This window comes from Neovison vison, chromosome 6 (assembly GCF_020171115.1).
Source record: "Neovison vison isolate M4711 chromosome 6, ASM_NN_V1, whole genome shotgun sequence".
NCBI classification, from domain to species: Eukaryota; Metazoa; Chordata; class Mammalia; order Carnivora; family Mustelidae; genus Neogale; species Neogale vison.
This window is the reverse complement of record NC_058096.1, coordinates 118,582,318-118,594,971: the sequence shown is the minus strand read 5'-3', so window position 1 is coordinate 118,594,971 and position 12,654 is coordinate 118,582,318. Positions and strand designations below refer to the sequence as shown.

The 12,654-nt window shown below is 49.4% G+C and overlaps 1 protein-coding gene across 2 annotated transcripts in view; it reads right to left on the bottom strand.

The window, feature by feature from the left end:
• Nucleotides 1–715, bottom strand: part of MUC4 (mucin 4, cell surface associated) — a 55,816-nt gene extending 55,101 nt beyond the window's left edge. For both annotated transcript variants that reach the window (XM_044255157.1, XM_044255158.1), the window contains exon 1: nucleotides 634–715. In XM_044255157.1, coding sequence (XP_044111092.1) covers nucleotides 634–715 — 82 coding nt within the window. The remainder of the gene's footprint in view (nucleotides 1–633) is intronic.
• Between the last annotated feature and the right edge of the window lie 11,939 nt (nucleotides 716–12,654).

Sequence of the window (12,654 nt, the reverse complement as noted above, 5' to 3'; positions counted from 1 at the left end):
AAGAGGAGTCTTTTCAGTCCCAGGTCAGAGCCAAGAAGCCAATAGCCAGACACCTGGGGTGCCCTCTGGTCCTCTCCTGTTTCTAAGCCAGTCTGCCTGTCCTCTTCCTCAGCCCCTACCTTTCAGGTCTTCGAGTCTCCTCTGGTTTTCCCCTTCCCCCATCCCCCACCCCCCACCCGCTCACTCGCTTGCTTTGATGCATCTGTTTCTCACCTGTCTTTTCCTCTGACTCTGCATCTTTATGCCAGTTTTCCCTCGGGTCCTGTCACCCAGCTTTTCTGTTTTAACCATCAGCCTCTCTCCTCAACTCTCTCTCCATCTTTCTACAGTTCCACCGACTGTCTCTTTCTCCCCATAAAATAAAGCCCTGTTTCCTCTCCATGTGCTTCCCCAAACCAGGCTACTCCTGCCCCCTACACACCTCTCTGCTTTGCACTGTCTCTGTCTCCTCTTCTCTCTCTAGTGTTCTCCCCCCTCTTCCCCCCACCTTGCCCCATCCCTTCTCTCTTGTCCCTCTCCCTTCCTCCTTGTCTCCCTCTCCCTCTTTCCTTCCCCCCATCTCTCTCACCCTCTCTCCATGACAGCCCCAGCTCCCTGAATTCAGCCTTTCCATGTCCCAGGTGCATCACTTACCCAGGATCATTGGCCAAAGGAGGCAGAAACATAAGCAGCTCAGGAACACCCAGGGGACCCTTCTCCATTGGGCCCCCCTCATGGTTCCGGAAAGAGTCCCTCAGGCTCCCCCGGGGAAGCTCCTCAGCACAGAAGCTGCAGTGTAAGGAAGAGAGGTGAACTTGTCCCCACCGGCTGCTGGCCTGAGACAGGTGTATTTCCCTGAGGGGCCAGAGTACCGAGGGAGTAGGACAAAAGAAGGCGGGGCGCCATGCCAATCATCCTTGTCCCGTCCTTTCTTTCCTCAATCTCCACCTCTTTCCCCCACCAGGAAAAAAAAGAAAATACTGATACACCTATTGCTCTGCCGAGGTCAGCCTGAGCCAGTTAGGGGGAGGGGTGGAAGGGGGATGTGGGGGTCAAAAGCCAGGGAATGGCCCACTCATTCCCAAACCAAAGAAATAATTCACAGCTCACTGTTGTGCCTGGAATCATGGGCTTCCCCGTCCTGCCAGAGCTCTGGACAGCCACCGTGGAAGGCAGCTGGGTGGTTTCAGGAGACAGGGGAGGGGAGAATGGAGAACAAAGGGACCAAGAGGGAGGGGGTTTGGGGATGCATGAATGGGAGAAGAGTGAGATTTAAGAAGCCCCTAAGAAATACAGGGAGAAGGGGGAACAGTGGGGTGAGAGGTAGGAGTCAGAAATACCCTGTATATAGGGCACCTAGGTGCCTCTGACAATTAGCCTCTGACTCTGGGTTTCAGCTCAGGTTATGATCTCAAGGTCATGAGATCAAGTCTGACATCAAGCCCCACTTTGAACCCTGTGCCTGATCAGCACAGAGTCTGCTTGAGATTCTTTCCCTTTCTCTCTACCTCCCCCTAGGTTCCCCCACACTTGCTCTCTCTCTCTCTCTCTCTCTCAAATAAATAAATATATAAAATCAAGAAAGAAAGAAAGAGAGGGAGAGAGAGGGAAGGAAGGAAGGATGAGAGAGGAAAGGAAGAAAGGAAGGAAGGATCCTGTGTGCAACTTTTGGAAAGGGGTGTTGGGCTCAGAATATCTGCTCAGCACCAGGCACATGGTAGACTCTCCTCAACGGTGGGTGTCTTCTTTCCAGAGAAGGGAGCACAGAGCCAAAGTCCAGAGAACCCAAGGCTTCAGGGATCTGGGATGGGTAGTGGGGTTGAGGGTAGAACCTGGGGAGAAGTCATAGTGACCCCATAAGAAACTGTAAGCTTCTCCCGGATGTCTTAGGACTCAGGTCACCCCATTTTTATTTATTGGGACTTGTCCACACCAAGAAGGGGCAGGAACCCCAGACAGGGTGTGCTGAGCCCAGTTCTGATGGGAAGATATTTGGTGTAGCTCCACAAAAGAAAACAGTGGAGTTCTTCCCCCACCCATGGCCACAGCATGAACGTGGGCTTCTGGTTCCTCAGGACCTGGTTCCCTGAGTGTGGGGGATGTATGGAGTGATGGGTCCCAAAGCAGGGAACTCGGGCTCACAGACACCGCAAAGGCCAAGACGAAGAATGAGCCTGTCCCCATCCCCAGGCAGAGTGAGCCATATCCCAAGAGGAGCAGATGGCCAATGCCATAATGCCACCTCAGAGGACCATGAAGGCCTCACCACCCCTTTGGTTTCTTGCCTGCTGAATCTAGATTCCTACAGCCAGAGCACAAAGGCCAGACCTGGATACTGCCGAAAAGTAGCCTGGTCTCCCCCCTCAGTCTTCTACCACTGTATGGATGAGTTGATCCCATTCTCTCCTGGGAGCAGAAAACTCATAAAGGTAAAGGGGGATTTCAGGGAGAGAATACCTAGACAGACTAGGAGGAGGATAGCTTTGAAGAGAACTTTCGTAAACATCAGGGCCCAACTTGGCCTTTTTCATCACTTTTCTGGGCCAGGTCTTGCCCACAAGTTTTCCCATTAACTTGCTGAGTGTTTTGTTTGGTGATGCTCTCTGGAGTACACTGTCCATCTACGGGGTAGAAAAAATCATTACAGGTTAGACCAAAGTAAGAGTTGGACATATCACTGACCTGACCTCCCAGATAACCTCCCACCTTCCGATGCAGGGAAGATCAGAGGCACAGAATGTTCTTTGGAGGCCATGTGGTGGCCAAGGTTCCACTGGGCATTAGGATGCCTGGGCTTGAAGCCCAGCTCTGCCACCCAAGGTAAACCATGGCCTCCTGAATCATGTTTTTCTCATCTGTGAAACAGGGGTAACATGTCAAAGAAAATAGAGAGCTGGACAGTAGTTAAAGCAGTAAAAGCAGATTTTATTCAGGACTCTTAGAGCAGGGGTAAGAACTTCAGGATAGAGCCAGGCTCAACTCCAGATACAGCATGGACAAGTGGGAAATTACAGCCAAGGAGCAGGGCACAGAAGGGGGTCAGTGGTTGGAAAACCGGGAAGAGAAAACATCAGGGGTAAGTGGGGTTCTGGATAAACCAACCTAACTGGGCTCTTGCTGAAGACGGGCCAGGCAGTCAGACATCTCCTGGGGGCAGCGGAGGATGAGGAACCAGACCAGACATTGAGGGAATTGGATATTGAGGAAGGAGCACCCTTGCTGAACTGAATTAGCAGGGTTCTTGCTAAAACTGGATTTTACAAGGAAGTGCATAGATGGGCCTAGAAGGTTCAGGAGCTTAAGATCTAATCAAGCCAAGAATCTTTGTCAAGTACACCCACTTCAAAGGTTGTGAGCTCATACATGTTAAAGTGCTTTAGAAATATTAGGACACATGGAAAAGGTACTTGGCTCTTTATTCCATCCTAACATTATCCCTAAAGGTATAAACAAATGAGGGCAGCTGGGGGACAAGGAGGAATTTGGAAGAGAATTTCCAGGTCCATCTATCTGCATGCCAGGGTCTTTGCTATGTCCGCGTAGGGTTTTAGACATTGGTGTGTGCACATCTCATTCATTTTTTACCCTGGCTACCTCCGGTTCTCCTCCTGGTTAGCCTCTGACTCTTGGTTTCAGCTCAAGAAAGAATCTTTCTGCCTGGCTCCTTCCCAAACTGCTCTTTTTCTGGCACTGTCTCTGCAACAGATGCCTCTGTCTGTCTTTCCTTCTCCCCTCCCAGGGCATCTGATGGGGACACAGAGGGGTGGGTAAGAGGGGAGGCAATGAGTGGAGTCTCTCCATCCTGTCTGGTGGAGACCTCCTGGGCTGTAGACCATAGGGTTTACTCACTGAGGAACCTGAGACTAACTTTTATTTATTTTTTTTAAAGATTTTATTTATTTATTTGAGATTGAGAGGGAGAGCACAAGCCAGGGTTAGAGGCAGAGGGAGAAGCAGACTCCCCATTGAGCAGAGAGCCTGATACGGGGCTCGATCCCAGCACCTGGGGACCATGACCTGAGCCGAAGGCAGATGCTTAACCAACTGACCCACCCAGGTGCCCCGTCGAAACCAACTTTAAGCTGATATTTTACGGGGGCACCTAGAGACCTCAGTCTGGATTTGGGGTATAAGTAAATTGGAGCAAGAATAAGATCTTCACATGGAAGAAAGAAGATACAGACTTGGCTTGGGTTCTGGGCAGTGAAGTCAAGATCCTAAAAGGAGATTTCTCTAAGCCAATCAGAATGGGAGGTCCTAGGTTTTTTTTGGGGGGGGTGCTAAAATTGCTTACACCCTTATAATACATGCCCTAATAGACCCTCATGCTGCTAATAAAGTTCCTTCTGATCAGACTTATTGCACCTGGACTGAGATGGGGCAGAAAGTCAGATATTTATTAAATCTGATTTATGAAGTCCTGAACAAAAAGAGTGTCAGTCCCCGTGTATGACCCCATTACCCTGTGAGGTAGGTATCAGCCCCTATCTCACGTGGGTGGGGACCCAGGTTCAGGAAGAGGTGCGTCCTCCTGTCATCACTGAGTCATGGTCCAGGTTGGGCGATCAGGTGAAACTGGAGAATGTTCGTGCCCCTGATCATACCTGGCGCAGAGCACACAGGAAGTCACAAAGCTATAGCTCCAGCCTGGGGCGGCCTGCCTCCTGAGTGAAAGAAGGGATCGAACACGGGCTCAGGGCTTACTCAGTGCCGAACCGTTTGTTCAGTCCCCCAGGCAGACATGGAAACATGCCTTTCAGAAAGGACAGCTGTCCCCGCTGCTCGGGGCGAGGCGAGTGGGCAGGTTCCAGCTTTCAAGCCTACCTCACGTTCTTCTGAGCAATGCAGTGGGGCAGGTCCTAGCCCTTTCCACCCCTCCTGCGGGACTCCTCTAATGGGTGTTGGGTCACTACGGAGGTCACCGAGGTGATGACAAGGAAACTCTACTTCCCAGGCTTTGGCTTCCAGACCCCTTTGAAAGCGGGGGTCCAGGGGCTTGGGACCCATAAATGCCCCCATCATACTCCCAAGATTGGGTTTCTCAGCCCATGTCTTTAAAAGTGCCGAGTCTTTTCACACCAATTAGCTCACTTCCCTTCTCATTTTCCTTCTGAGGCAGAGGGGAGCATAATGTTTACCCAAAGAGCACCTTCCTTCCTGGGGTCCCGGTGAAGGAGGAGCCATCCAAAGTGTGTACGAAGAGGCAGAAGGGAAGCACTGACTTGAGGCCCAGAATTCTCTATTTACCCATTCACTCAAATTTAAAGAGAAGGAAACGGGGGCCACGAAGTTAGCCTCAGGGCTAAATCAAACGCGCACCCCCAGGGGCTCAAATTTGCTCTCTGTGTCCTACGGTTAGGTTTCCCTTTCTAAATCCTGAAAGAGAAAGAAAACGCAACATAACTTTGGAACTGGAAGAGAACTTGGCAATCGTGTAGTCACACTCCCCGTTCTACCAGGGAAGAGGTGCAAGCCCAGAGAGAGGGTCTGAGTTCACGGAGTCAGTGGACAGCAGATATGGGCATTGGCCCCATGTCTCCAGGGTTCATTCTGCATTGCTGTCCTGCCTGCCATGTTTATTCTGTTGTTCTCAAATATTCCTGGCCCCTCACTGGAACCCCTGCCCTTAGTGTAAACCCAGGTTTACAGACAGCCCTCAGTACATGTTGTCATTATGGTGACTGAATGATGGCAGACCATCCCCTCAGCCTGGACAGCCAACAAACAGACATCTCCAACTCCACGTGCTGACAGAGTCCAGACCAGGCCTAAAATAGTCTTTTAAAATAAGGCTTTCTAGTTGTTTTTTTTCCCATTATAAAAGTAATACATGCCCATTATAGCAACTATGGAAAATATTTTAAAGTAGAGAGAAAAGAAAACCATCACCAATGATTCACCACCAAGAAAAACCTCGTACATTGATAGTTTTCTAGACTCTTCCCCATGAATAGCTCATATACATAGTTTTAACCTATCCTGTCATAGATAAAATTCGGATTCTGAATTTGCCGTATAACTTTAAAGATTTTATTTATTTATTTGACAGAGAGAGAGGGACCACAAGCAGGGGAGGAGGGAGAGGAAGAAGCAGGCTTCCCGCTAAGCAGGGAACCTGACATGGGGCTCGATCCCAGGACCCTGGGATCATGACCTGAACCAAAGGCAGATACTTAACCAACTGAGCCACCCAGGCGCCCCTACCGTGTAACTTTAAACCCAAGTATTTCTTCCTGTCACTGTGAACACTTCATTCATATAGTTTTCATAAAATTTCATTGACTAGACTGCTATATCTTGTTTAATTATGTTGGACACGGTTATTTACAGTCGTCCTTACTACAAGTAATGAAGAGTTGAGAGTCTTGTACCTAAAGCTCCTTGCATATTTAAACTCATTTCCTTAAGCTAGAATCAGGCCTTGTGTGTTTTTCTAGACTGCTCTGACCTTCCTTCTAGAGCAGGAAGTCAATTAGCATTAATTAGCTGTGCCTACAGGATGTGGGGTGTATTCTTAGACACTTGGGGTACATGAAGTCTCTAATGCTACCAGTCTAATGGTAGAGGTGAAACCAACAAAACAAGACAAATACTCTGGTAAGCTTAGAATGACAGGTGGATTAAGGACTACAGATGGGTTGAGGAACAGGTAGAGTCCCTTAAGGATGCCTTCGTGGGTGGTTTCCCAGCCATGATCCATGACCGATTACCAGTCTTCTCATTTGAATACCTGAGGCTTGATACATAGCCCAGGAAAATAGTCTAGAGAAAGTGATTCAGGATGAATTGGAAAGAGAAATGTGTGTTGGTGTTGGGGGGAGGGAGGTTGGTACTAAGCCAAGGAGTTAGAGCAGAAGAAGGTGGGAATGGTCCTGCAAAAATTCTAGCTGAATGAGGCCAGTGCTCCCCTAAAGAAAGGAACCAGCTGGCAGGGAAGGCCAAGGGGAGCTAAGGGGAGCAGGGCCAGGGAACCCCCAGCAAGCCCCGCTCCCCAGTGTACAATGGAGGCAACAGAACTTCAATGGACCATTAGCCTGGCACTCCGGCAGCTGAGTTAATCTGTGAGCCTGTGTGCCAGGCACTGTGTCTGACACGGGGGATGCTGGGATGAACAGACCATAGCGCCTGCCTTCACAGGGCCACAGTCTAGAAAGATCTAGATGTGGGCAGAGGGGTGTGTAGTGACAGGCCCTCTGGGTTCATGGCCCTGAGCTCCGGGGGTTCGTGGGGCAATGGAGGAAGCTCACGGACAGCAATCCGAGAGCATCTGAGTATCAGTTTCCTAGGAGTCCCATAACAAGGCACGACAGACTGGGTACCTGAAAGCGACAGGAGTGTATTCTCTCACAGTTCTGAAAGCCAGAAGTCCTCAGTCAAGGCACTGATAGGAACATGCTTTTCCAAAGTCTCCAGGGGATTCTCCTTGCCTCTTCTAACTGGTGGTCACTGGCAGCTCTGGTTTTCCTTGGCTGGCAGCTTCTCCCCTCATACAACTGTCTTCACTTCTATGTGTCTGCGTCTGTTCGTTCTTCTTGTAAGGACATGAGTCACCGCAATAGTAGTGCCCACGCTTAGCCAGTATGTTCTCCATTTATCGTAACTCATTATATCTGCGAAGACACCATCTCCAGGGCTGCCTAGGCGGCTCATTCTGCTGAGCATCTCCTTTTGGCTCAGGTTGTGATCCTAGGGTCCTGGGATGGAGCCCCATGTTGGGTTCCCCGCTCAGTGGGGAGTCTGCTTCTTCCTCAGCCCCTCCCCCATGCTCGTGTACCTTCTCTCTCTCACAAAAATAAATAAATAAAATCTTAAAAAAAAAAAAGTCAATCTCCAGATAAGGTCACAGTGAGATTCTTGGTGACATGAATTTTACAAGGAATCCAGCATAACCTCTGAAGAAGGTTTGGGGAGGGTAAATGTATGGGTCATCACAATGAAGGACCTCTACAGGGAGGCCGAGCAGGTGGGCCCCATCACCCTGCGCTGGTTCTGGAAGTCCCAAACACTTGCCTCTGTCACCGCTGAACTAGCAAGCCAGTCTGGGTGACCAAAGGAAATGTTCGTACTTGATCCCTTGATCAAACTTCCCAGGAGTAGGAGGCTGGGCAGGCAGCAGACCCAGGAGCTCCCAACATTGCCTCCTTATGGCTGTTCTGAGCCCACCCCCCACTGCCCAGGAGGGCTGGAAAGAAGTGGTGGAGACAACAAGGGCAGGGCCCAGCTGGAGCTGACCACCCCTGCCTATGCTCCATGATTTCAACCCACTCTTTCAAAGGTGGAGTGAAGCTGAGTGAAGGCCTCAGACTTCTGGTTTCCTTCTCAATCCGGAGAGGAGAGTAAGGGTAGACAAGGGGAGAGAGAGAGGACAGTAAAAAACATAAATGAAACTTATCCTGTCCTCTGGGGAATCCCATAGTTGGTATGGCAGCCAACTCCCCACCCCCGACACCAGACGCCTCCCTGCTCCCCAAGGGTGGGGAACAGCCTAAGCATTTCCCCCTTTTCCTCACACAATCCCAGACTCTCCCTTCATGGGAAAAAAAGTGACTTCTCACCTTGATCTGCCCTCTTGACATTACTTCTTCAGGTGCGCCTAGAATGTTGTCTCCCCCCAACCCTCATTTGCTGCCCACACTTCTTGGAGTCCTGGACAGCTGGGGCTCAGGTGAGGGGAGGAGGCAGGAGGATAGTGATCACTAAGCCTGTGTCCCATGTCGCAGGTGGGGGTGCAGTACTGTAAGATGAGGTTTGCTCTGAGATGAGCATGAGGTTCTGGGGTCTAGAGACTGTGTTAGCCAGTGAGATCCCAGGTCCCGGGGGGCGAACCTGCAAGAGGGGTCATAAGCTGGCTTTCCTTCCAAGGAAGGGGGATGTGAGAGGGACTATGGTCAAGCCCCAGAAGACTGAGTAAGTGCTCCAGGGGAAAGAACAGGGGCTTTTGGGGCGCCTGGGTGGCTCAGTGGGTTAAAGCCTCTGCCTTCAGCTCAGGTCATGATCCCAGGGTCCTGGGATCGAGCCCCGCATCGGGCTTCTCTGCTCTGCAGGGAGCCTGCTTCCCCCTCTCTCTCTGCCTGCCTCTCTGCCTACTTGTGATCTCTATCTGTCAAATAAATAAATAAAATCTTTTTTTAAAAAAAGCAAAAAACAAAAACTGACTTCTTGTACCATTCTCAGGGTATGTTATGTATTCATCTGAATACAGGGCGTGAGGAAGGCAAGAAGAAAACGGGAGGCTCAGGAGGGGCACACGGAGCAAATTTACAACTCCCATTGAGGCCTCCGTTCAAGGCCAGACTGGTCAAGGCCAGGAAAGGGCTGCTGTGGCCAGGGTGTCTGGGACACAGGAGGATGGGCATTCTGATTGAGGCAGATGGGGAGTCCAGCCCCTGGGGATTGCAACACTGGTGTGCAGGTGGAGGAAACGTTAAGAATAAACCAGCCTCTTCCTCAGCTTGTTAGTGGCTTAATGTCGCCAACCTTCGAGGCCCCATGAGCAATGCGAGAAGTACCAGTGGCTGATTCACCCCAGTTCCTTCTGTATCTGTAGGTACCTGGTTGGAATCCAGAATAACTGCCTGGGGTAGAGGAGCCCCAGGAAAGAGGAAATTGCTGAGAAGAGCCCGAGGGGCCGACGGAGCCTCCCAAGGGCCTGCCTTGTAAGAAGCAACAGCACCCGTCTTGCTGTGCTGGGAGGTTGGTGGGGGTGCTTTGTTCAAAGGGGTGCTTGTGTTTAGAGGTTCTGTAGGGGTGGGTTTCTCTGTTTCCTACCCAGGATGGAGGACTTTGAGTCCATGGAGGGGAGTGAGAGAGAGAAGGTAGGTAGGAGCCAGAATGTGAAAGTCCTCATCTTGGGAAGGGGCTTTCTGCAGGAATAGCTTTGGCCAGAGACTTCTGGCTTCTCTCTGGTGCCCAAAGATGCTTCAAACGTTCAGGTCCTTTTTTTCTGGTTTTGTGCCCACCTCCCACCCACCTCAGAAAGCTCTGATGAGGCCCCCAGAAAGCCTCCACCTGCTTGTTGGGAGGAGGCCAGCCTTCATGTTGTCTCAGGGATTCCTGCCCGAACTTGCTTCTCCCTGCGGCAGCTCTTCCGTCTCCCACTCTCCCTGGCTGGTCCTCACAGTGCCTCAGGTTTGGCTGAAGCCTTTTCTATTCCCCAGACAAAACTCTGCTTCCTTACCTGCCCTCCTGCTTGGTTACTGCCTGAGACCCCCAGGTGCCCAGAGTCCCAGCTTTGTCTTTCCTCTTGCTTCTCTCCTGGACTGTCGTGAGCAACCGTCACGCCACAATCCATTCACTGAGCTGAAAAGCTAAACCTACCTGATGTCAAGAACTGTGAAGGGCCCACCCCAGGGTCATGGATTCTGGCAGAGGACAGGAGACTCCGGGGTCAGAGACAAAGGACTTTACTACCCCAGACACACCAGATAGCATGAACTTCATGTTCACATTGGCTTCTCTTGACCCCTAAGTCCCAGAAAGGCAAAAAAGAGGCAGGTACAAATGGGTTCTGTGACACAGTAGGCTTGTGTCCCTGCTGAGAAATGCTGATCTTAGGAAACTCTGATCTTTTTAAGAGGCTACCTGCAAACCTACCCACCCTGCCCCCAGAGGTAAACATTATCTTTATTACATTGGACAGCAACCAGATCTGCTTCTGTCCCAGAGAGAGAGAGACGCTATCTCTACCTCTCAAGGCTCTTCACCATATAAATACCCCTGAAAAGATAGCCTAGAACAAAAGGCCATCTGTATTTCTGCTCCCGAGACTTGCCTGAGTTGTTGGTTCTTTCCGCCGCCTTAGGTTTACTGGGGTGACTCATTCAGCACCATATACCCCCTTCCCTCAGGACTCCACGTCCAGCACAGTGCCCAGGCCCCAGCAGATTCTCAATAAACGTTTGTCAAATGGATGGCTGAATAAATGAGTCTTTATAGAATTTTTGCTTTATAGCCTAAAAATGGCTAAAACCTTTTTTAAAACCACAAAAGGAATGACAACTAACATTTGTTGAGTTTTTGGCACATACTGGTATGGTCAATTCCACTGTAATCAAAGCTCGCTTGACTCCCTCTCTGTCTAAAATAAACAAAACCTTTTTTTTTTAACATATTTTTATATTTTTTTATAAACATATAATGTATTATTAGCCCCAGGGGTACAGGTCTGTGAATCACCAGGTTTACACACTTCACAGCACTCACCATAGCACATACCCCACCCAAGTCCATAACCCCACCACCCTCTCCCTACCCCCCTCCCTCCTGCAGCCCTCAGTTTGTTTTGTGAGATTAAGAGTCTCTTATGGTTTGTCTCCCTCCCGATCCCATCTTGTTTCATTTATTCTTTTCCTATCCACCCCCAAACCCCCCACACTGCATCTCCACTTCCTCATATCAGGGAGATCTTATGATAGTTGTCTTTCTCTGACTGACTTATTTCGCTAAGCATAATACCCTCTAGTTCCATCCACGTTGTCGCAAATGGCACGATTTCATTTCTTTTGATGGCAGCATAGTATTCCATTGTATATATATACACCACATTTTCTTTATCCATTCATCTGTTGATGGACATCTAGGTTCTTTCTATAGTTTGGCTGTTGTGGACATTGCTACTATAAACATTTGGGTGCATGTGCCCCTTCAGATCACTACATTTGTATCTTTAGGGTAAATACCCAGTAGTACAATTGCTGGGTCATAGGGTAGCTCTATTTTCAACTTTTTGAGGAACCTCCATGCTGTTTTCCAGAGTGGCTGCACCAGCTTGCATTCCCACCAATAGTGTAGGAGTGTACCCCCTTCTCCGCATTGTTGCCAGCATCTGTCATTTCCTGACTTGTTAATTTTAGCCATTCTGACTGGCATGAGGTGGTATTTCACTGTGGTTTTTATTTGTATTTCCCAGATGCTGAGTGATGTGGAACACTTCTTCATGTGTCTGTTGGCCATTTGGACGTCTTCTTTGCAGAAATGTCTGTTCATGTCCTCTGCCCATTTCAATTTCTTTTTTTAATTTATTATTATTATTATTATTTTTTATTTGACAGAGAGATCACAAGTAGGCAGAGAGACAGGCAGAGAGGGGGGGGGGAAGCAGGCTCCCTGCCGAGCGGAGAGCCCGATGCGGGGCTTGATCCCAGGACCCTGAGACCCTGAGACCATGACCTGAGCCAAAGGCAGAGGCCCAACCCACTGAGCCACCCAGGCGCCCCCCTCTGCCTATTTCTTGATTGGATTATTTGTTCTTTGGGTGTTGAGTTTGATAAGCTCTTTATAGATTTTGGATATTAGCCCTTTATCGGATATGTCATTTGCAAATATCTTCTCCCATTCTGTCAGTTGTCTTTTGGTTTTGTTGACTGTTTCCTTTGCTGTGCAAAAGCTTTTGATCTTGATGAAGTCCCAATAGTTCATTTTTGCCCTTGCTTCCCTTGTCTTTGGCAATGTTCCTAGGAAGATGTTGCTGCGGCTGAGGTCGAAGAGGTTGCTGCCTGTGTTCTCCTCAAGGATTTTGATGGATTCCTTTTTCACACTGAGGTCCCTCATCCATTTTGAGTCTATTTTTGTGTGTGATGTAAGGAAATGGTCAGTTTCATTTTTCTGCATGTGGCTGTCCAATCTTCCCAACACCATTTTAAACAAAACCTTTTCAAAACAAAACAGCTTGTCTTC